The sequence below is a fragment of the Canis aureus genome, chromosome 15 (genome assembly GCF_053574225.1).
Source record: "Canis aureus isolate CA01 chromosome 15, VMU_Caureus_v.1.0, whole genome shotgun sequence".
In the NCBI taxonomy this organism is placed as follows: Eukaryota; Metazoa; Chordata; class Mammalia; order Carnivora; family Canidae; genus Canis; species Canis aureus.
This window is the reverse complement of record NC_135625.1, coordinates 41,372,619-41,397,682: the sequence shown is the minus strand read 5'-3', so window position 1 is coordinate 41,397,682 and position 25,064 is coordinate 41,372,619. Positions and strand designations below refer to the sequence as shown.

Here is a 25,064-nt window from a genome sequence, read left to right as displayed (position 1 = left end):
GCACAGCAAAGGATACAGTCAACAAAACTCAAAGACAACCTACAGAATGGGAGAAGATATTTGCAAATGACGTATCAGATAAAGGGCTAGTTTCCAAGATCTATAAAGAACTTATTAAACTCAACACCAAAGAAACAAACAATCCAATCATGAAATGGGCAAAAGACATGAAGAGAAATCTCACAGAGGAAGACATAGACATGGCCAACACGCACATGAGAAAATGCTCTGCGTCACTTGCCATCAGGGAAATACAAATCAAAACCACAATGAGATACCACCTCACACCAGTGAGAATGGGGAAAATTAACAAGGCAGGAAACCACAAATGTTGGAGAGGATGCGGAGAAAAGGGAACCCTCTTACACTGTTGGTGGGAATGTGAACTGGTGCAGCCACTCTGGAAAACTGTGTGGAGGTTCCTCAAAGAGTTAAAAATAGACCTGCCCTACGACCCAGCAATTGCACTGTTGGGGATTTACCCCAAAGATACAGATGCAATGAAACGCAGGGACACCTGCACCCCGATGTTTATAGCAGCAATGGCCACAATAGCCAAACTGTGGAAGGAGCCTCGGTGTCCATCGAAAGATGAATGGATAAAGAAGATGTGGTTTATGTATACAATGGGATATTACTCAGCCATTAGAAATGACAAATACCCACCATTTGCTTCAACGTGGATGGAACTGGAGGGTATTATGCTGAGTGAAATGAGTCAGTCGGGGAAGGACAAACATTATATGTTCTCATTCATTTGGGGAATATAAATAATAGTGAAAGGGGATATAAGGGAAGGGAGAAGAAATGTGTGGGAAATATCCGAAAGGGTGACAGAACGTAAAGACTGCTAACTCTGGGAAACGAACTAGGGGTTGGTGGAAGGGGAGGAGGGCGGGGGGTGGGAGTGAATGGGTGACGGGCACTGGGGGTTATTCTGTATGTTGGTAAATTGAACACCAATAAAAAATAAATTAAAAAAAATAAAAAAATAATAAAAAAATAAAAAAATAAATATTTTGAATTATACCTACAAAAAAATAAAAAATAAAAATAAATAAAAAATAAATAAAATCAATGAACCTGCATTGATACATGACTGTCATCCAAAGTCCATAATTTACATTAAGGTTCACTCCTGCTGTTGTTCATTCTACATGTTTTAGCAAATGTATAATGACATTTATCCACTATTGTAGTATCACACAGAAAAATTTCACTGCCCTAAAAACCCTGTGTTTTGCTTACTCCTCTCTCTTCCCTAACCTCTGAAAACCACTGATTCTTTTACGGTCTCCAAACTTTTGCCTTTTCCAGAATGTCATTATGCTTGGAATCACACAGTATGTAGCCTTTTCAGATTGACTTCTTTTACTTAGTAATAATATACATGATAGGTTCCTCCTTTTTTGCCTGATCACTCATTCCTTTAAAGTGCTGAATAAGGGGCACTTGGATGGCTCAGTTGGTCAAGTGTCCAACTCATAATTTTGGCTCAGGTCATGATCTCAGAGTGGTGGGACCATATACATCTTTCATGAGTCTTCTTTCAAGCTATTAGCTTTATTTTCTGCTATGAGGGTGTAAGGTTTCCCAGTTTTATCAATCATCTGACTTAAATGCTCATCATAAAACCAAACCTCAAAATCAACACAGGGTAATTTTCTGTCAAAGTGCATTTACACTATCTTGTATAATAGGTGATTTTTAGAGTTTTAAATCTTATAAGCTGAACCCGGAAGTGTATTCCTATTTTCTGCAATACTTCTGGTAAATTGTTAAGTCTATACCTATTGTGTTGTCAGCAGGTAAGCAGATTCTATGAACAAGAGAAAACATTTTCCATCATTTGTATAATAAATAATCACATTTCAAACTGTAGATATATGAACTCCTTTAGAAAATTTGCCCACACTTTCTGAATAAAGCATATTCACTAAGATATTCTTGGTTTTCAGTCTGATTGATTTTAACCTGTAAATAGTTTAAAAAGATGTGACAATTATGATACTGGTAACCCAACTGCAGCTCCACACCTCAGGTTTCACTTTCTTCAGAAAAAGAAAAGTTAGCATTTTATAATCTGCCAATACTACTTTATTTAATGCACTTTTGACTGCAACAGTGTTAAAGCTTTCCTCCCAATAGGTAATGTCTAAAGCATTCAGCCCATGGACCAAATGTTATTCAAGTCCATGTGCAGTTTGAGTTGCAATTTCTAGGGTGAATGTAATTAGGAGTATCACATGAAGCATAGAGCTTTTTATAATGTCATTTTCACTTATGTTCCTAGTCTAACATAGGCCATTTTAATGTTTACATTATATGTAAGAGGTGAGTTCCTAGGGTAGTATGTATTGAAAATGAACACACAATATTCTTGTGACAATCTTATACACGATGTTTTAAATTTTTTTTTGAAAAGGTTTCCTTTCTGTTTTTTCACATATCTGTTCTTTTTTATTACAGTCCATTTATTTTTTAATTTAAATTCAATGAATTAACAGATACCATATTATTAGTTTCACAGAGTTTAGTGGTTCATCACTTGCATATAACACCCAGAGCTCATTGCATCATGTGTCCTCCCTAATGCTCATCACCCAGTTACCCCATTCCCCCACCCACCTCCCCTCCAGCTGTCCTCAGTTTGTTTCCCTATATTTAAGGGTGTCTTATGGTTTGTCTTTCTCTCTGATTTCATCTTATTTTATTTTTTCCTCCTTTCTGCTATGGTCCTCTGTTTTGTTTCTTAAATTCCACATATGAATGAAGACATATGATAACTATCTTTCTTTGATTGACTTATTTCACTTGGCATAATACCCTCTAGTTCTATTTGCCTTGTTACAAATACAATATTTCATTTTTTGATGGCTGAGTAATATTCCATTGTATATATCATCTTCTTTATCCATTCATCTGTTGAAGGACAACTTGGCTCTTTCCATAGTTTGGCTATTGTGGACATTGCTGCTCTAGACATTGGGGTGCTGGTGCCACTTCGGATCATTATGCTTGTGTCTTTGGGTGAATATCTAACAGTGCAATTGCTGGGTTGTAGGGTAGCTCTGTTTTTTACTTTTTGAGGAACCTCCATACTGTTTTCCACAGTGACTGCACCAGCTTGCATTCCCATTAGCAGTGTAAGAGGGTTCCCCTTTCTCAACATCCTCGTTTCCTGACGTTTTAATATCTTTCATTTACTGACTTCTTAATTTTAACCATTCTGACTGATGTGAGGTGGTAATTGTGGTTTTGATTTGTATTTTCTTGATGCTGAGTGATATGGAACATTTTCTCATGTGTCTGTTGGCCATTTATATGTCTTCTTTGGAGAAATGTCTGTTCATGTCTTCTGCCCATTTCTTGATTAGATTATTTGTTGTTTGTATTTTTGGAAGTTGAGTTTGATAAGTTCATTATAGATGTTGGATACTAGCCATTATCTGATAAGACATTTGGAAATATCATCTCTCATTCAGTAGTTTGTCTTTTGGTTTTGTGTACTGTTTCCTTTGCTGTGCAAAAGATTTTTATCTTCATGAAGTCCCAATAGTTCAGTTTTGCTTTTGTTTTGCTTGCCTTTGAAGATCTGTTCCTTGCTTTTCCATGCCTGTGTTCTCCTCTAGGATTTTGATAGATTCTTGGCTTATGTTTATCTTTCATCCATTTTGAGTCTATTTTTGTATATGGTATAAGGAAATGGTCCAGTTTCATTCTTCTGCATGTGGCTGTCCAATTTTCCCAACAACATTTGTTGAAGTAACTGTCTTTTTTCCATTGGATATTCTTCCCTGTTTTGTTGAAGATTAGTTTACCACAGAGTTGACAGTCCATTTCTGGGTTCTCTACTGTGTTCCATTGATCTATATGTTTGTTTTTGTGCCAGTACCATACTGTCTTGATGATTACAACTTTGTAATATAGCTTGAAGTCTGGAATTGTGATGCCATTAGCTTCCCTCCCCCCAACAATCTTTTGGTGATTTGGGGTCTTTTCTGGTTCCGTACAAAATTTTAGGATTATTTTTTCCAGCTCTGTGAAAAATGTTGATGGTATTTTGATAGAGATTGCGTTCAGTGTGTAGATTGCTCTGGGTAGCATAAACATTTTAACATATATGTTCTTCCAAATCATAAGCATGGAATGTTTTTCCATTTCTTTGTGTCTTCCTCAATTTCTTTTATAAGTGTTCTACAGTTTTTGGAGTACAGATCCTTTTACTCTCTTAGATATCTTACGGTTTTTGGTGCAATTGTAAATGGGGTCAATTCCTTAATTTCTCTTTTTCCTCTCTCATTGTTAGAGTATAAAATGCAACTGGTCTCTGTGCATTGATTCTTATATCCTGCCACTTTGCTGAATTCCTATATGAGTTCTAGCAATTTTTGGGTCAAGTCTTTTGGGTTTTCCACATACAGTATCTTGTCATCTGTGAAGAGTGAGAGTTTGACTTCTTTGTTGATTTGGATACCTTTTTATTTATTTATTTATTTATTTTTGTTGTCTGATTGCTGAGGCTATGACTTCCAGTGCAATGTTGAACAACAGTGGTAAGAGTGGACATACCTGTCATGTTCCTGACCTTAGGGGAAAAGCTCTCAGTTTTTCCTGGTTGAAATTGATATCCACTACAGGTTTTTCACGTATGGGTTTATGGTACTAAGGTATACTAGATACACATACTTGCTATCTTCAAAATAGTTATATAGATCCAAAGTAGAAGGCTGATCCAATTGGCAATTCTTTTTCACCTAATGCTTGACTATTCGTACCCATTCCAACTTTCTTGTCTAATTTTGACTGCAGCTTCGAAGTGTGTATGAATGGACTCAGCTTTGTAGACACAAGCAAATGATCCTTTACCAAGTAGATTTCCAACTTTCAAATATCCCATCTTCTCTCCCATACAGGACACATATTTCCAGACATTGGCTTTACTCCTACAAAGCTCAGTTCCAATTAGGCTAAGTTTCTATGGCTACAGTTCCAATGGCAAAAACAGCCACAAAAATGTCTCCAGGACATCTCCCAAATCAGGAGTGTGCCTCTGAGCTTCCATTGTAGAGGACTGGTTGACCCAATAGAAGTAATGGGAACAAAAGTCCCATCCTACCTCCACTACTCTCATTATTACAACATAAAAAAAAATCACTAATGAGTTGGAAATTTGGGGGAAAGCCCAAGAATCAAGCACTCAATATTATTGAGCAGAGTTCCTGTGTATGGACATTTTTTTCCCTTTAAAAAGTTTTTTTTTAATTTTTATTTATTTATGATAGTCACAGAGAGAGAGAGAGAGAGAGAGAGAGAGAGAGGCAGAGACAGAAGCAGGCTCCATGCACTGGGAGCCTGACGTGGGATTCGATCCTGGGTCTCCAGGATCATGCCCTGGCCAAAGGCAGGCACTAAACCACTGCACCACCCAGGGATCCCTTCCTTTAAAGGAGTTTTCCTATGTAGTGGTTTGACATATTCTGGAGTCAGTTTGCCTGGATGTAATTCTGAGTGTCTCTTTGCCATACACTAGCTGTGTAACTTTTAAAAGCCTCTGAACTCAATTGGGTCTTAATCCTTAAAAGTAGCTAGTACTTGTTTCATTGGCTCATTGAAATAATTAAGTAAATTGATATATGTAAGCTCTAAATATTTTCAGAGGCATTGGAGAGGGATTCATATGTTGTATGGGCCGTTGTATCTCTGAATTGGCAAGAACCTTAGAGACCACCAAGTGTCTGTTTATATGCCAAATTTTTAGCCTATCTGAACTTCGAATTTTTCAATTGTTTATTGTTACATGAAACAATTATGTGGAAATAAATAAATTCCTATCTTTAGCTCATGGGTCATCCTAAGAACTGTCTCTCTGTGCATTAACTCTTATAGAATGGTATGAGGAGTTCAGAATGCTATGAATTGATAATATTCCCTCTGTATCATGTAATATTATATTTGATATATTAGAGTGAGAAAAATACGATATGAATTATATGTAAGGAAATTCAATCATTTATTGTGCAAAAGTTAATTATAGAAGGAAGGGTGAAAGGAATAATTATTTTTCTGAATCCTTAATATGAAAAATATACATATTTTCAGGTAATTTTTCCTCACTTAGGGAAAACAACATGTAGGGAATATACCACTGTACACTTCTGATTTTATGAAGACAGATTGGGATGGGATGGAAATATCATTAGTTCTATTCAAATAGATCCCATGTTACTAACAATTCATTTAATCTAGCTAAAGTCTTCTTTTATGGTAGTAGACTACCTTTATCTTCCAGTAACTCCATGACCCTTGTCCCAGGAGCTCTCACTGTGATGAGCAGAGTCCACACGACATGGATGCAAGAATATCAGGACTTCTTAACATATCCTGTATTTTGTTGTACATCTTCCAGTCCAGATATGAGTGACTTAGAAGAAAAGCAGGAATTATGATTTCTATTATTCGGACAGATAGAAAAGAATAGCTTCTGAGAAATGAGCATCTACACTCTTTGTGGAGAATTTGAAGCCCAGTTTCAGTCAGTCTACCAGCTATCGGACAACAGTGCTGTGTTAGAGACAATGCCCCTTGCTTCTCCTTCCCCCTATCTACTTTTCATCCCCCGGGTCAGATATATGTGATGTTCTTAAAGAGAAGATGTGAGTGCAGAGTCTGGCTGAGGGGATCAAAGATGATTTGCATGTCAAGCTGATTCATTGCTAATTAGGTGAAACCAACTCTGGAGGAGAAACTCTTGATGTGGTATGTAGCTGTGGAGCCAGAGTGATCAGAACAGAAGACAGGACAGAAAAAATCTTAACTCAGAGCCAGTAAATGATCCTTAGTAATTTACTTACTGATATTCTAGTAGTACTTTATAGTTTCCTAAGACTTTAGCACTATATTTTGTTCAGTAGTAATCTTGTGAATGAGGAAGGTCAAGAATCATTATGCTTATTGTACAGAAATACAAAGTGACTTGCCTGAGGTCACAAAGGTGATAGATGCAAAAAATGGAACCCACCTCTTGGTCTCCTGACTCCCAGTTTAGTGCTTTCTGAACTGCATCAATTCCTAAGACGCGATGATCTTTCTGGCCAACCCTAAAAATTATGTACATATATGTATTTGGTCTGCAGGCATACATTCATGCATGCATACTTTTTTTCTTTTTTGAGAGAGAGAACGCAATGTGCACTGCACGCACACACTAGTGGGAAGTGGGGAGGGGCAGAGGAGAGGGAGAGAGAATCTTAAGCAGGAACCACACCCAGCATGGAGCCCAATGTGGGCCTGGATCTCATGACTGGGAGATCATGACCTGAACCCAAGTCATGAGTCCAATGTTTAACTGACTCACCTACACAGGCAGCCTCATACTTTTTTCGTTATAAACTTATATATGCTCATTGCAAAAACACTGACAGGAGAATAAAGAAGAAAATGTGTCCTATGCACTTAAAAACGATTACTATATTTTCTTCAGAATCAAGTGAAATTTTGCTATGAGTGGGGAGATTTCATCGATTTCATTGGGTTAGAGTGAATTTGAAAAATAATGTTAAAGTAGTTTTTAGATGTTTGACCTTAGAAATATGTTATTACATTTCCTTCCTTGAATCTGCTTGTGTGCATTCAACCCATCTCCTCAGAGCTGGGTTTTTTTTTTTTTTTAAGATTTTATTTATTTATTCATAGAGACACAGAGAGAGAGAGAGGCAGAGACACAGGCAGAGGGAGAAGCAGGCTGCTGCAGGGAGCCCGATGTGGGACTTGATCCTGGGTCTCCAGGATCACACCCTGGGCTGAAGGCTGCACTAAACCGCTGAGCCACCCAGGCTGCCCAGAGCTGGCGTTTTGATAAATTGAAAGTGCTTGCTAATTCTGCACCCAGGCAAGTGTTGTGCCTTTTTTCTCTTCTCATCTTTAATAGCATATCAAATCTCTAGCTAATCATCTACTACTACCTCTTGAGATTCCAACACATCATCTCATTTTCCCTCCCTCTCCTTCCCAAATTCCCTTCCTCTCGAAACTGGTCTACATCAAGTCCTGTGACAAAGATGAGAGTTGTCAACAAACTTAAGTTCTCCTCCCATTTATAAATAATTGTGTGATCCTAAGCAATCAACTTCATTCTTCTGAACCTCAATTTTGTTATCTTTAAAACAATCTGGCCCATATAATTCTTAAGCTCCTCTCTGCCATTCTTAGATTCCATTATTAAGTAAATTCATGCCAGACTGTATGATAACCCTGACCTCCCAGGAGAAATTATGTTTCAAAAGTGACCTCTTCTTGTTAGTCCAGATTAATGTAATCATGAGGTCACTCAATCTTTTAAATATTCATTCAACCAATATTTGCAAATTACCTTCTAAGGTCAGAGAATGGATGGGCCAGTAAACAGTAGACTATACTGTTCATGAAGCTTATAATGTAATAAGAATAGAGACAAGTACACAGGTAATTATAAACAAGCATGCTATTACTATAGGGTGAGTACAGGAACCTATTAGCCATGCTTAAAGGGTTGAAGTGTAGACTGAGTCTCATCTGGAAGAGTAATTTTAGTTGTGAATAAAGCAAATCTTAGACATTTAATTATATCATAAAATTTTATTAAATTTCATCATTCTAATTACAGAATATAGATTATAATACTTCTAATATAATTTTTCTTATTATACTTATACAAGGAAGGCACAGATATTAGAAAAATATTTTGAAATCTTTTATAAGTACTATTAAAACATTGTTGTAAAAAAAAACATTGTTGTGTACTATTAATTCATGGGTCTGATATCATGAGCAGTGACACTAATATATACAGACATCTTCATCTTGACAAAATGTGCCCTTGTTTGAGTTACATTAATGATCTATCAGCAGGAATTTCTCAGTTGTAGTTCTTACACTCTTCAGGAAATCCATGGCATTAGTGCCTCCAGTTCCTTTATTTTTTTGTTCCGATGATTCTTCAGATGCTTGATTATTCTTGGGCTGCTGGCTTGCAGGAATCACAATGTACTTAGCTACTATCTTCAAGTGATATTTTCTCAGGGAGACCATAGCTTTCACACACTCATTATAATCTGCCTTCAGTTCAACATCATCTCTTGAACGAACAAACTCCCGGACTGAGGGGCCTGACTTTAACAAGAGAAGAAAGTCCCGGTGAGCTGGGGGCATATAGTTTCTCATTTCCTGGAGGAATTCAGCAGCGAATTCTATAGGAACAAGAGAGAGATTAGTTAGTAGAGAAGCCTAAGCATTCCCCAATCTAGGTGAGAAAGGCAGAGTGAGGACAGTGAGATCACACATCACCATGGAAGCATGAGGAAATGAGTTTACCACCATCCTGTTAGGATTGTTAGGCTATTAGTCTTGCTACTAGTAATGGCGATTACTGTAATATTTACTTAATTCTGAAAACCACCTGAACTGAACTGATTCTTTTTTGTGTCCTTTCTCATTTCCCTACTGTATTTGATCCTTCTAAAAAGCAGATGATATAGACAGGGTGCATGTAATCTATACTTGAAAGATCATGACACTGAGTCCAAGAGAGTTTAAAGGATAACTTTTAAATAAATGAATTAACTAAGAAAAAAAAAGCATATTTACACCCATGCCAATGCTTTTCCCTTTGACTATTAAGTAGAAGTTTAGGAGAACAGAGAAAAGTACAAAGTTCTTACTGGAGCTTCTTCTGCCCATTCTAAACCCCTAGAAGAAATATAATCAGTGTGGTTCATCTTTCAACTTTGGTATATCTTTAAAATTTGAACTGCTGGGGTTCCTGGGTGGCTCAGTGGTTGAGTGTCTGCCTTTTGGATCAGGTGGTGATCCCAGGTTCTGGGATCGAGTCCCGTATCACACTTCCTGCAAGGAGCCTGCTTTTCCCTCTGTCTGTGTCTCTGCCTCTCTCATGAATAAATAAATAAAAAACCTTAATAAAATAAAATTAAATTAAATAATTAAATTAAATTAAAAAATTTGAACTGCTATTGGAGTAAGACAGCTGAGCAAGAGCAGTGCCAAGCCTCGCCTTGTCACTGAGGTTTCCACCTCCCCAACTTTAGCTCAGAGTCCCATCCCATTTGCAGGTGGCTTTCTTTTTCTGAATCTGATTATACATCTTTAGAACATGTGCTATGGGCTTCACCACAGTCCATCAGGCCTTATATCATGCCCAAATGTCAAGACTGAGATAGTGATGAACTTGAGTTTTGGTTCTGGCTCCATTGCTTTCAAGCTGGTTAATAAGGAGCCCATCACTTATCCTCTAAAGATACTTGGAAATTTCTGCTTGATTGTCTGTGAAATGGGATAATAACAATAAAGTTTTGCTTCCTGATCCTTCTAAAAGTATCAGATAAGTTCAGATGAAATGCTGATGGGAAGTTACTTTTCAGATATTAAAACACTTTTGTATTAACATATGAGGTGATTGACATTTGTCATTATCCACTCACCTTCACCAGAACACTGCTGGATGCCCAGCAGAATGTCAAAGCATTGAAAGATGCTGCTTTGGGCTGCACTGCCTCCTGCAAACTCTTTTGGGTTTTCCCAGAAACCTTCATACTTCAAACCCTCTGGCAGTTTGGAGTTGCCTTTCCAACTAGGCCAGGAAGGGAAAAAAACCAAACCAAACCAAACAAAACATCATTATTTGGAGAATTGCCAAATTTTCGGTTATAGACTCTTATAATAGAGGATGAATGGAAAGTGACATGAAATCGGCTTCATTATTCTTCTTCCACACTCCCTTTCCATTCATGTTCATGTTTGAGAATGACAAATAACATGGTTCTGAGCAAATTTGGAATAAATATTCTAGAATTGGAACTTTACCTTTGCACTAGCAATGATTATTCCCCTGACATCCCTGTTTTTTTTTTTTTTTTACCTAAATGACTACCCTTCCTGTCCATACTCCAGTGCATGCCTGGCCGAATAATAGCAAGGAACAGTCTAATCTTTCTATACAACATGTATTTTATCATATGAAATTATTTCCTAAATTCAATGGATAGTGGGGACCATCAGTGAGAATTTGATGTTTTCTTTATATTAATTGTTTAAAAGAAAACAAATTTGAGCATGAGATTACATACCCAGACAAGTATATGCGAAGAACTTTGAAAAACGTGCTTGGGTCCACATGTTCTGTAAAAAGATGAAGTGTGTTTAATTAAGCAGTTACCAGAACTTTCAGAGAAGATCAAGATATTGTAGACAACTGATAGTGGGTTTCAGCTTAGGCTGCAGGAAGGGCATCAGGTCAGTCCATGAAGGAAAATTTCCCTGAGGACAAGCTCTCACTCACCTGCTCTTCCATGGGGAACTGAACGGGGCCTACTTCCGTGTCCACTGAACAGGGCCTACTGACCCGTAGGGCTGACACACAGCTTGTGTCAAGGAATCAGGAGACCAATTAAACTGTCAACATTTTCTTAAAGCTATTCATTTGCTTACTGATAAAAACAGATACTACTTACATAAAGAAAGAAACAAACCTAAACAAAATGAAACAAGAGCCCCAGGAGCCCTGTGGACATCATCCCTGGGTCTCCCTCCCCAAAGGTTACTAACTTTTCTGATTTAAAGGTTGATCTTTTTGCCAAGGACCCATCAGCAGTAACTCAAAGCTCAGTGATACATAGTCATGTACTTGTTAAGGCTGTTAAGCAGGGCACATTTTTTTTTTTTGTAAGTCTTTGTTTATGTATTTAGTTATTGCCATATTTTAACTATTAACTTCATAATAACTTTTGAGCTCAGTGGCTTTTCTGTGCAGTTCCTTACTTAACTTATGAAAAAACAGAATTTGTAGGAAGGTCCTATAAAGCAGAAGCTAAATATTTCGGTATTTAAAACAGCCTGAACGTTCTGCAAGTTTCTCCATGGTTTCAGTGGGAGGCAATGACATTATTTTGAGTTAAATAGACCCAGCTTGAAAATTTACTAATTTAAGTAACCTCGGGTCACTTATCTTATCTCTCCATTAGATTACTTTATCCATAAAATACACACAATAAAACCTACAAGAAAGTATAATTATTTAGTGAGTTAAAGTGAAAACACACTACCTAAGTAAAAGTTTTTCCTTCCGTTTTCTCAACAATTCTAGTCTCAGAAAATCAGAAGCATGTGATTGCCAGCCTTGAATGCTTATGGGCATATAATACTTACTATGAACTTCTTCAAACTCTTTATGGGCTCGGTGCAGACAAGAAGCTATATAATGCAGTGCCTTCTTCAAAGTGACCTCGTCCTGATTTTTAACTGCCTTTAATAAATTGGGAATTACCTTAAAAAAAAAGATGAATATTTAAGGTTTCTTAGCACTAAATATTGGTATAGAATAAAATTCTCCTAATTCTTAATCTCTAAGTTAAATGTAGGATTTCCACTTCATTTTTAGGCTGATTATCCTTTTATTGTTTGACTAATGTCCTTATAAACTTGGATTTATGTTTATTTATTTACCATTTAAAGTCTATAAAGTTTTATATAGTTTTATCTCTTTTCTAATACTCAAAACCATTAGATTTATGTCACTCTGTTATCTAGTTCCAATGCCAAATTGTATTAAAAATGCATCTCTCCTATTGAGGTTTCAAACTTAATTCTAAATATATGGGTCTTGGGACACTTGGGGAGCTTAGTTGGTTAAGCATCCAAATATGGATTTTGGCTCAGGTCATGATCTCAGGGTCCTGAGAGTGCTGGGCATGGAGCCTGCTTAAGATTCTTTCTTTCCCTCTTCCCCCTCCCACTTGTATTCTATCTCTTAAAAAAAAATTAATTAATGTGTCTTATGTTTTATATTTTAAGTAATACATAAAATAAATTAAATATTTCTACCAGATGATCCCTTACATCCAATTAAGTAATTGAATGCTGTATTTAGTCAAGATAAAATTATTTCATGCATAATATAGTTCAGTTATTAAATGATTGCTCTACTTATGCAAATGGAGATAAAAATTTGCTTGTAGATATGGACGTACTTTGATTGCAGAAGCAGCTGCTAATTCCACCAATAGTGAAACCAGGAAAAATCCTTTACTGCAGTCTCCACCAGGAAACCAGAAGAGAATGTCCATGTTCCTAAGAAAATAAGTCAAGGGAGTCAAGAATTTAGCAAAAATTCTGGCATATTTAAGTGTTGTAGTTTTACATATTTTTATTCCATTTTAGCTTCAAAATAATCTTGTGGGATAAGTATTTTAGGTTTTACTATCTCCTTTACATTATCGGGAATATCAGTGTTAGGTCTGTTGCCTAAGATCTGATAGCAGATTAAGTTTGACTTGAAATCCCATTTTAGAGTTTGGAACTAGAAATTCCAAGACCATTTCTGTTTCTATTTTCTCATTAATTTTTCACATGCATATATATTACCATATTTATATATTTATATATATAATACTTATAAAGACATTTGTGAGGTATAATTTTAAGTAGTCTTTTTGCTTTAAATATATTCATATCCGTACTTTTATTTATGAACCTAATTCAGTTTTTCAGTGGTTTATCTGCTTTACAAAGGAATGGAGAAATGCAAATAGCTGATTAGACCTCGTTTTCTTTTTCTTTCTTTCTTTCTTTCTTTCTTTCTTTCTTTCTTTCTTTCTTTCTTTCTTTCTTTCTTTCTTTCTTCTTTCTTTCGATTTATTTCTTTATTTGAGAGAAAGAGAGAATGAGAGAGCACGAGCGGGGGTAAGGGCAGAGGGGGAGAGAGAATCTTAGACTCTGTGTGGAGCATGGAATCCTATGCAGGGCTTTATCTCACAACCCATGAGATAATGACCTGAACTGAAACTGAGTGAGACACATAAGCATCTGAGCCACCCAGGTGCCCTCCATTTTCTTTTTAATTGAAGTTTTGCACTAGTGCCAACAAAGGCTCACTATCTATAAATCTATGAAGTTCATGGTGGTTAAATTCATGGTCTCTGAAAAAGCCAGATCATTTCTGCAATTTACTTGCTGTGTGACACTGACCAAGATATTTCATGTTTCTGACTCACTGTTCTCATCTGTAAAACAGGACTGATGATATTATCCTCCCATTTAAAAACCTCCCATAGCTTCCCATTGATTTTAAGATACTATTTAAACCCCTCATCATAATCTTTTTGCTAAGTTTATTTCTTCATCCCTTTTCCATACCACTACTCCTAGCAGTTACTACTTATCAGTGGCCTTAGTCTTCCTTCAGTTCTGATAATGCATGAAGATATTCATCACTTCAAGGCCTTCACTCTTACTGTTTCCTCCACTATGAACAGTAATCTTTTCCTTCTAGCTAATTCCTTTTGACTGACTCTTTGGAACTCAGCTTAAATAACTTGCTGCAGGGATTCCTTCTTCATCACTTTTATTCAGCTAGAGTTCCCAGCACTTTATCCTCTCACCTTTCTCTTAATCATAAAGCAATATAATTACATAATTTTCCTGTATCTGCTTTCCACTAGGACAGGCTTATTCCTATATTTACCATGGTTTCCCTAGCTCTTAGCCTCTGCTCAGGTCATGACTTAAAAATAGTAAGGATTGGGTAATAAAGAACAGGTATATATAGATATCTGGCCACTGAAGTCATCAAGTCAAAGACATACAGATGTATGTGTGTTTGTATTTATGAATATTAATTACATTTTTATATATGCAAGTGCTAGTTTTGTATATATCTATAGCTATAATATCAAACTGAAACAGTCCTGTCAGTTATAAATCTAAATAAGGATTGGGATTATTTGCTCTTTAAACAATTACTTGAGTTATTTTTCCTTGAATTCAATTGATCTTTTAAAAAGTACATTTAGAGGATATTGATAAACCTATACTCAGTTTGAATACCAATTCTTATAATAAAATAAGAATCAAATACTTACTCATAAGTCATAGGCCTTGTCAAAGCAGCCATGAAGCAATGGATCAGTTGGAAGAGAAAAAGAAAATCAATTTAAAAATCAAATGGTTTTGAGTTATTCATATCCCATTTAATACTACTGCTCTATTAAAGGTAAGATATAGATAAAAAAGAAAATATATGTGTGTTTTTAAAAAGTATTTGTCAGCCAGGCATTGCAAACACTTAGGACTTTGTAAGTAAAAAAATTAAATATTCAAGGAACACCATGTTAGTCAAAATTAGTTTTTACTAATAAACTTTTTTTTTATTTAAATTCAATTAGCCAAAATATGGTACATCATTAGTTTACATCTACAATTAGATGTAGATTTCAATAATTCATCAGTTGCATATAACATCTAGTGCTCCTCACATCATGCAACCTCCTTAATGCCCATCACCCAGTTGCCCCATTCCCCATCTACCTCTCCTCCAGCGAACCTCAGTCTGTTTCCTATAGTTAAAAGTCTTTCAGCGTTTGTCTCCTTTTCTGAGGAGACATTCTCAGAAATGTCATTCTTTTCTAAATCAAATCCTTTCATTTTATGGTTCTGTGTCTATAGTACTCGGCAAATCACACCCAGACCCCTGGGGCACCATAAGTCTCTGGTCCCTTTGTTGTAACAGAACATATTGCTAAAAGGAGAGGAGAGGCCTAGCTCCTCAGCAGGCAGCACAGAAGGCCCAGGCATTGCCATCTCTACTGCTGAAAATGTATTGACTCTTAAACTTAACCACATAGTTAAAAGTCAAATTTGTATAATCTCCAAAACATGTTAATTAATAAAAGTCAGAGTACATATTCTATAATCTAATTAATATGAAATGTAATAGCAGAAAAATTTAATTTTTAATATGACAAATCAGAATATGTGTACCTAGAGGTAGAGAAGAAAATTGAATGGAAAGAGCCACAGAGGTGATATTCTGTATCTTGCTTAGGGCTATTCATGTATACAGAACAGTCAAAATCACCAGACTGAACAGTTAAGATGGTGCATTTCATTGTATGTTAATTATATACCTTTCTCTCATATATTTGTAGTTATAGAGATGCCAGCAAAAGAAATCATACCCCTAAAGCAGAGAAGAAAGCTGTGCTGCTGAAAATTCAACCAATGACTAATGCCCTATTGATGTAAATAGCATGCATTTCTATTGTTCCTGTTATAATTAGAGTTCACATACCCATTGGGATCCTTTTTCTTCCAGTTTGCTAAGACACAGTCTGCATAAACCAGAATAGGAGGCAGACCCAGCTTCTCAGAGAGTTCACAGTAAGGAATAGCAATATTCTGTGGCAAGACCTAATGAAAACACAAAATTTGGTATTAACCTTTGAAGTGCCTTACCTTTTCTTCTGTCTCCTGCTACCTCCCAGCTACCTCTTCTGCTACCTTTCCAACTTCCCGATTAGTGCCAAAACATTAACTATTCTACATAATGGCACTCTGAAACCAAACAATCATAATTTTCTCTTCCTCATTTCATAACTTTGTCCTGGTAATTATTAAATGTTTATGTTTTAGATGTAGGTTGATGTGGATATAATCTAATCAGAGAGAGGAAAAAGAGGTAGAAGGTACAAGAAACAAAGGATGTATCCTTGACTTTCTAATGACCTGAGATCACTTGCAGTCATTTATTTGTGCGTCCATCCCATGAATATTTTTAGGCAACTCCTCTATGAAGAGCTTTTTTTCTGTAGGCAATACAAGTTTAAAATCAATTGTCTCCAAGAAGTGCAGTCATTTGTAGTCATAACTTTGGGATATGGTACATACTAGAACCATAAGTGCTTTGCTGCCCTTGGAGCATAGTGCTGACAGAAACTCTCCCCTGGATGGTTTTTTAGAAAGTCTCACCATAGAAGATGTTGGAGCTCATCCTTGAAGACTTACTTATATCAGCAGGAAGAATCTCCTTTAGCCTTCCTTTCCATTTCCATGCAGAGTAGGTCAATTGGAGTGACACTCTTGGCTCTTTCACTCACCTTTCCTCAGAGGAGGTATAGAGGTATAGAAGCTAATTCAATTGTTGTGTGTGGAGGGGGACCTTAGCTCAGCAAACTTTGTCTTTCCCTGAGCCTATTACTCAGGATTCTATTTGTGTCTGGCCACACTCTAAAAGGCTCCTACCCCCATGGACAGTCCTGGTGGATAAGTGCTTTCCTAGCAGGCCCATTGTTGCCACACATGTAAGCCATGTTTTCCAACTGTGCTATTAGTTATAATGCTGATGTTTTATTCTTTACCTGCCTGACTTCCTCATCTAAGTATCATTTGGTTTATAACTAGAGGGTTCCATGTAATAATTAAGGTCACTCTTGTCATCAGCAGCCAGTTGTTGGAATATGTGTATCTAACCAGGCAAAGGACAGGGATGTGTGACTTATCTGGGGTAGTGGGAAGTGGGACTGCGGTGGTAGAGGTGATATGACAATGTGGCACACTCCACAGTTCTGCAAAAATCATGAGAGCTATAACCTAAATGGCTCTGTATTAACTTAATACACCTGAAGATGATGGTTTAACAGAGAACAAAATGTTAGAAAGAGAAACATTGGGATCCCTGGGTGGCTCAGCGGTTTAGCGCCTGCCTTTGGCCCAGGGCGTGATCCTGGAGTCCCGGGATCGAGTCCCCCGCGTCGGGCTCCTGGCATGGAGCCTGATTCTCCCTCTGCCTGTGTCTCTGCCTCTCTCTCTCTCTCTCTCTCTCTGTGTCTATCATAAATAAATAAATAAATAAATAAATAAATAAATAAATAAATAAATCTTTAAAAAAAAGAAAGAAAGAAAGAAAGAGAAACATTGGCTATCAAAGTAACACCTGGATGTGCGCTTCCCTTGTAGAACTTTGTCTCTGGGAATTGAATATTTTTGTTTGCAAGTGATTTTACATGTTTCAAATGGAAATTTTTGTCTCTTTCTGATTTAAAGAAAAGATCTAAGGGAATCAAAAGGGAAGATGCTTAATGAACAAGTTAATATGAAATGACTTGGGAAAAAGAAAGGAAATGTTGAAACACATCTTAATCTATTAAAGACATTTATGCAGTTACTAGGAAACTCAGATGCTAGTTCCTACCTCATTCTCAAGCAAAATGTGCCTTATACTGATATATCTTATTTTTTATCAATTTTTTTCTTTCCCACAATATCCTCATTTAAATAGTTATATATATATATATATGTACATATATATATTATAATTTCCTCATCAAACTATATTTGTTGGTTGCTTCTAAAATCCTTTTTAGAATAATGTGGTTTACAAAAACTAGATAAATTAAAAATATATTTTCATGTATTCTTTGTAATTCTGATCTCCAATAATAAATATATTATCTTTGATTATCCCATGTACATTCTGGTCTCCATATTTTTTGCTAGTCTTCTCTCTCTTTTCTGCTCCTCTCCTTTTTGGATAAGCTCTACCAATCTTTCAAGAAGTAGTTCAAGTCCCACTTCTTCCTTGAAGCATTTCATTATTATACCAACTACTCTTTAGCTATTCTGGGCTCTAATACTTCTACACCTAGCATATGCTGCCCTTTTTTATTGATGATCTTTCTATACAATTCTTACATATTTAGCTAGACCCAGATTCTAGCAAATCTAGTGAGGCTGTGTGCTTAGGTTGTAAGGCTTATCTTAAACCTTTTTGCATCATTAAAAATCTAGACATGATAGTTTGAATGGGAGATGATTATAAAGAAATAAAAGATGTCCCCATGATTATGTAGAATGACATTTTCTTTTTGTTTACATATCAGAGGATGACATATCATAGATGAACAATATGTCTTTTTCTATATTTACACAGTATGTGAAAATACAAACAAGATAAAATTATGATTACCTTTGTCAAAAAGGAAAAAAAAATCCTTAAATGGCAGAAGGTCCTTCTGGAGTCTATTTTATCTCTTTGCAGTTTAAAGATTGGGTATTACAATCTGTATTGGTTTCATGTAATTAGGATTGCCAGATAAAAAACAAGATGTTATTATTTTAAATCTAAAGTTATCTACTGTTGATGAGAGTAGGGTATACCCATATATTCTTACATGCTGACAGAAGTAAGATAACACTTTAATATTAAGTAAAAAGAGGCATAAAATGTTCATATCACCCAAAACTCATAGAGAAAATGTTTCGTATTCAAATATATTGATTATAGTGTCATTTAAAATGGTAAAATTTTAAAAACAAGTACATATTTATCAATAGAGGATTGAATAAATAAAGTTGAGGAATTCAGTGAAAAACTATAGTCATTTCAAATGATGACGAAGGATAGTATAGGAACTAAGAAATGCTTACAATGTAATTTCAGTAAAAGACACAGAACATACATCTTAAATATTCATCTTTTTTTTTAAGGTAATTCCCAATTTATTAAAGGCAGTTAAAAATCAGGACGAGAGGATGGAGGAACTGTGTTACACAAGTAAAAGATTAAAAATCCAATAATGTTAGCAGTTGGCATGTTAAAGCATTAAATGATTGTTTTCCTTTTTATTTTTTTCTGTTACCTGTTAAAATGTAGTTGTAATACTTTTAGAATGTTTTTTTACATTAAATTGGATGTAAATTGTCATGTAGCATAAGAAATATCATAAAATCTCCAAACCTTTCGAACATCTCCATCACCTTGATTCCACACATATGCCATGGTGATATACCCCAGAGCCAGACGTGCAAGGCGCTGCAACTTGTGTCCACTAAGGCCATCAATACTGAGAATTTTTAACTGAGAATAAAAATAGAGGTTGACCCAAATCAATATAGGTGACAGTACAGCTTCAAAGCCAAGTTAAAAATTTTAAGAAGCAATGACAGAGGAAGACAAACGTAATGCTCTTCCAAACCTCATCAACTTTTTTACGTAGTTCATTTTTCTTAATCAGTTCAGGCAGATTTTTAGCAATGGAAATCCATTCATCATAAGGCGGAGGTAGCTTCTCCTTGAAAAAAAAGAAATGAGATTTTTATTTAGTAGTTAAAGTTTTTATAAAATAGCTTTGCCTCTGATTGATAATCTATCTTTGCTTCTAAATCAATTCTGTACCATGCTGTCCTGTCACATACATACCTGTCCAGCAACTCCAGTCCCTGCATTGCCACCTACACACTCAGAACTCAAGATCCTCTCTTTCTCTCTTCAGACACTCTCACCTGTCTCTTTTTCACAAGTCATCTCAAAATTTTTCACTAAAATTATCCTGATTATTCTAGTCTACACTTATAGCCTCAATTAGGCATCCTATATATTATACCTTTTGATTGTTAAGTAATTTATTGTTATCTGCTATGTATTTTTTCTTCCTGACTAGATTTAAGTTTCTTTGAATGGAAGAAAAATGAGATTTATTAGATGTTAGTAATAGACTAGGCATTTTGCTCAATAATTTCTCATTTAAATATTAATGATCTACAATGTTGATTGTTATCTCTATTTCATAAATAAGGAAAACAAGGCTCAGTTTATGAAATTGTTTTGTAGATATAGTTTATTGTGATTGAACTTTTAAGTGTTTTCAGCTTTCACAAATCAATGCCCTTTTAACATCTCACTCTCTGATGGCAAGGACTTTATTGTGTTTTTAATTTTATATTTCTTGCAGAACCTGGGACAGTACTAAACAAGACAATACTAAACTATATTGTCTATACATATATCAATTTCCTGCTTTGGGACAATAGGCTTAAATTTTACCCAGTAAGTACAAATAAAAGCCAAATGAAAGTGTTTCCTTAGATCTTATTATATTTGTACTTTCATTTCAAGGGAAAATATTCAAACAAAAGACCTAAACAACAGCTCTCAATGAGATTAACATCCCTAAACAACTTCCCATATGCTTTTTCCCTATACTTCCTTCATTAAGCTGTTTCCTGACATATCCTTAAGGTCAATACTGAACTATGGGGACACAGCAAAAGTAGAGATTAACTCAAACCAACGCAGGAGAAGCTTCAAGCTACAAAACAAAGTTAATATTATAAGTAAACTATAAGATAAAAGGGCAACTGTAACATCAAATTCAAACATTTTCAGGGGCTGCAGATAATTAGTGACTGTATACTCACTAGATAGTCACCTTACTTGTTTCTTGGAATTTTTCTCTCTAACCACACAAAAGTTGTACTCTAGTGTTTTTAGTAATACATATATCTCTTTTCGTTGTGTGTCTTACTATGTAGCACAACTGAATTTTTGGTTGTTACTATTTTCCCCAAATAAAGGAATTTTTTGTCGTTGTTATATATCATGATTATCCTATTTGACTTTCAACAGATGTAAAATTCAATCAATAATATGCTCTGGTCATACAATGTTTGAATGGTATAATATAAATCAATGACGAGTAAAACAGAGTCATTCAATTTCTGCTAGATTAGAGAATGTATTTTGTATCTATGTGGAATTAGAAGACACATTATTTTCCTTTGGAATAGAAAGCTGATAGATTATAGAGGTGAAATGGACGTTTTTGAGTTTATAATCTCAAGGAAAGATCTTCAGTGAAGAAATAAAAGTAGCCTTTAATTTATCTCTCTTGTTTCAGGACATGATCTAATTTCCTAAACAACTTAGGTAGCAACATTATTTTTTAAGTAGTTCAGGAAGAGTTTTGGTTTGCTTTCGTTTGGGGGTTTTGTTTTCCCAAAAACTACCCCATAATCACCCCAGTCCCCATAAACTACCATAATTGTCTTAATTTTTAAGAGAACTTACTGTGGGGGGAGAGATGATATGAGGTTTCACAGTTTTTGAAGATTTTTGTTCTTGTACCACTGATAAGTATATTTTCAAAACCATCTTATTCTGGCATTTTGGTGTGCTTGGATGGAAGTATAGCAAGTCTGAGTATTATTGATTTGCAAATATAAAGTAAACTAGTTGCTATTAGCAATAACATTAAACTAACTTAATAGTTTGAAGAGAAGAATTAAATCAGGAGAAGAATTTGCTTTAGATTTGTCTGTATTACACAAGGTATTTACAGGATGTTATTTCTAAGTACAGTTATATTGGATCTCTACTAAAAATATATTTGGTGCATTTAAAGATGCCATCTAGGAATGTGTGGGTGGTTCAGTCGATTGAGTGACGAACCCTTGGTTCTGGCTCAGGTCTTGATCTCAGGATCCTGAAATTGAATCTAGCATTGGGCTCTGGACCCAGCGGGAGTTTGCTTGAGATTCTCTCTTTCTGCCCCTTCCTTGCTTGTTTTCTCTCCCTCTTTCTTTCTTTCTAAGATAAAAGATGTCCTCTAGAATATAGACTCTGTTTGAGCTACAATAAATAGATATATGCTGGTATACAGAATTATCACAACATAAAACTGATTCCTAGAAATTATATGGACTCTCATGAATCTTATTAAGCCCAAGAGGCGGGTAGAGGAAAAACAATGCCTTATATCTTCTTTTCTTTTAAGAGAGGCAGCATATTATAATGGTTTTTTTTTTAAAGATTTTATTTATTTATTCATAGAGACACAGCTAGAGAGAGAGAGGCAGAGACACAGGCAGAGGGAGAAGCAGGCTCCATGCAGGGAGCCCGACGTGGGACTCGATCCCGGTTCTCCAAGATCACACCTTGGGCTGCAGGCGGTGCTAAACCACTGCGCCACCGGGGCTGCCCCTATAATGGTTTTAAGATCATGGACTCTGGAGCCAGAGTAGTCAGGTTTGCTCACATTCTATCTCTGCTAGCTGTGTGAATTTGGGTATTACCTAAATTCTCCATTGCTTAAGTTTCTCATCAGGAAAATTAGAGATGGTTGTAAAGATGTAGTAAGAATATTTGTAAATTGCTTAAAGATGTTATATAAATACTTGATAATTGAAATAGATAATAATATGGTTTTCATAACATTCTTTGGTACACGACTTAGAAACTTATTTTCAAAGGCAAACAGCCTGCCTTTGGTCCAGGGCATGATTCTGGAGTCCTGGGATCGAGTCCTACATCAGGCTCCCTGCATGGAGCCTGCTTCTCCCTCTGCCTGTGTCTCTGCCTTCCCGCCCCCCTGCCTCTCTCTCTCTATGTCTCTCATGAATAAATAAATAAGAGTTTTTAAAAAAGAATAAAGGCAGACATTTACTTTACATGTCTTGCTGTTTGTAGGCAAAGCTTGTAAAGAAAAGTAGTTTTAGACTTATAACAATAGGCAGTATTAATATAACACAAAGTTACTTGATATAATATCTCAAAAAAATAAAGTAGGAGTGTATACTTCATACAATTTAAGTGTATCAGTCAAGAGAGTTCCTTTGACTCATGGATCATTTATTACTTTGTTTTTTTCAAAATGTCCTCCGAAAATTTACAATTATATTAAGCTAAAATGCTTGTATAATTTCCTTATCTCATCACTCTCTTTATCTGTGTAAGGTAAGTAAAAAGTGCATTTAATACTAAATCTCTAGGCAGAAAATGTTAAGTATGAACCATTTATTAAAACTCTGCCTCTAATTTTGGCACTGCTTTATCCAATCGTTTAGTAAAAATTACTGAACCACATATCATCAATAGAACCACATATCATCAATATCATCAATACTCAACTTGTCCAGGTGAGTAATGATAACAAAACATTTTTGCCCATATCTCAGTACCCTGTCTTACCAGTGGATTTGGCAAAGCGAAGCCCATCTCTTCATCTATATGGTATTTTTCAAAAATTCTCTGAGGACTTTCCATAAGAAGTATTCCATCATCTTCCATGCTTGCAGTCTCCTCTTTTGGTCCTTAGTTCTGATAGAGTTTCAGAGCCTCTACTTATTATAAAGGTTGCCACAGCCAATGACCACAAACTTACTCATGTAGGCAGTAAGCAATGACTTCCACTTTTGAAATAGTTTCATTTTCTTTTTTTGTAATTTGATAAACAATAAAGCCACAAAAGCATCACTATTTATCATATGAAGAAACTGAAAGCTTACATTCTTATGAAGTATTTATCACCAGGAATATCATTTGTTTACTGCCATTGGGGAAGTCGGAAAGAAACTGAAATAACAAAAACCATGAAAATAGGTAACCAGAAAAAGACATTTTTAATGGGACCTTTTAAATCTTTGAATTTAAATAATGAACTTAACCTAGGCTAAAGTCCTAAACTATCATTTAGTCAGCACTACCATAGGCTTTCCTTTAAGTTATCAGGGTTCTTTGAACATACTAATGTCTTGCTTTTGCAGCCATGAAATGCAACCTGTGATACATTGAACTAGGAAAAAAATGGAAAAACATGAGGATTAAGATATTACCCCTTTATGCCCCCATTTTCTTACCCAGTCTTTTATCTGTATTACCAATGATACAGTTCTTCTTCATATTCTTTATGTCATTTTCAGGAAGACTCTTCTGTATCTCTACTATATTTGACTGCTAAGCACGGATGATAAGGCAACAGCCCTTCACATCTGGAGAGTTTGCAATGTGTTAAAAGTTTAAGTAAGAGGGATCCCTGGGTGGCTCAGTGGTTTGGCGCCTGCCTTTGGCCCAGGGCGCGATCCTGGAGACCCGGGATCGAATCCCACGTCAGGTTCCCGGTGCATGGAGCCTGCTTCTCCCTCTGCCTGTGTCTCTGCCTCTCTCTCTCTCTCTGTGTGACTATCATAAATAAATAAAAATTAAAAAAAAAAGTTTAAGTAAGAGATAAAATACTTGAAAAGTTTCATTCAGAATGCAAATTAAAATTGCATTTGGTAAACTTTTTTGAAGGTGCATGCAGTTCGGTGGTCACTTATAGGTATTGTTCGATCTTACTAATAAAGCTGAAGCAAAAGCAGAAACCATATCGTTCTTTTTGATGATCAAAAGGAGAAGAGTTCAGGAGTTAGTGTTCAGTACATTATAAGAATGGAGCTTTGTCATCCAGCTTATCAGTACTTGAAATAACTTTTTAATGATGCATTACTTTGCATTCTAGTTCTCCCACTATTCTTTCCTAATTACATCATGATTTGTCTTTTTTTAAAATTTTTTTTTAATTTTTATTTATTTATGATAGTCACAGAGAGAGAGAGAGAGAAAGAGAGGCAGAGACATAGGCAGAGGGAGAAGCAGGCTCCATGCACCGGGAGCCCGACGTGGGATTCGATCCTGGGTCTCCAGG

The 25,064-nt window shown here is 35.7% G+C and overlaps 1 protein-coding gene and 1 long non-coding RNA gene across 14 annotated transcripts in view; one reads left to right on the top strand and one right to left on the bottom strand.

Moving 5' to 3' along the window:
• Window positions 1-25,064, top strand: part of LOC144284583 (uncharacterized) — a 126,540-nt gene that overhangs the window by 54,213 nt on the left and 47,263 nt on the right. Inside the window, exon 4 of one of the 13 annotated variants that reach the window (XR_013353025.1) lies at window positions 15,975-17,738. The exons of the other annotated variants lie outside the window; for them this stretch is intronic. This is a non-coding gene — a long non-coding RNA (uncharacterized LOC144284583). Of the gene's footprint in view, window positions 1-15,974; window positions 17,739-25,064 lie in introns of those variants that run through there. 13 annotated transcript variants of the gene reach the window in all.
• Window positions 8,597-23,754, bottom strand: IDO1 (indoleamine 2,3-dioxygenase 1). The gene is made up of 10 exons (XM_077849290.1): window positions 23,570-23,754; window positions 19,800-19,895; window positions 19,562-19,681; window positions 16,118-16,236; window positions 14,910-14,924; window positions 13,020-13,119; window positions 12,199-12,316; window positions 11,121-11,172; window positions 10,476-10,624; window positions 8,597-9,227 (listed from the first exon to the last, which is right to left on the bottom strand). The coding sequence occupies exons 1-10, from the start codon at window positions 23,666-23,668 to the stop codon at window positions 8,872-8,874; spliced, it is 1,224 nt and encodes a 407-aa protein (XP_077705416.1). The 5' UTR covers window positions 23,669-23,754; the 3' UTR covers window positions 8,597-8,871.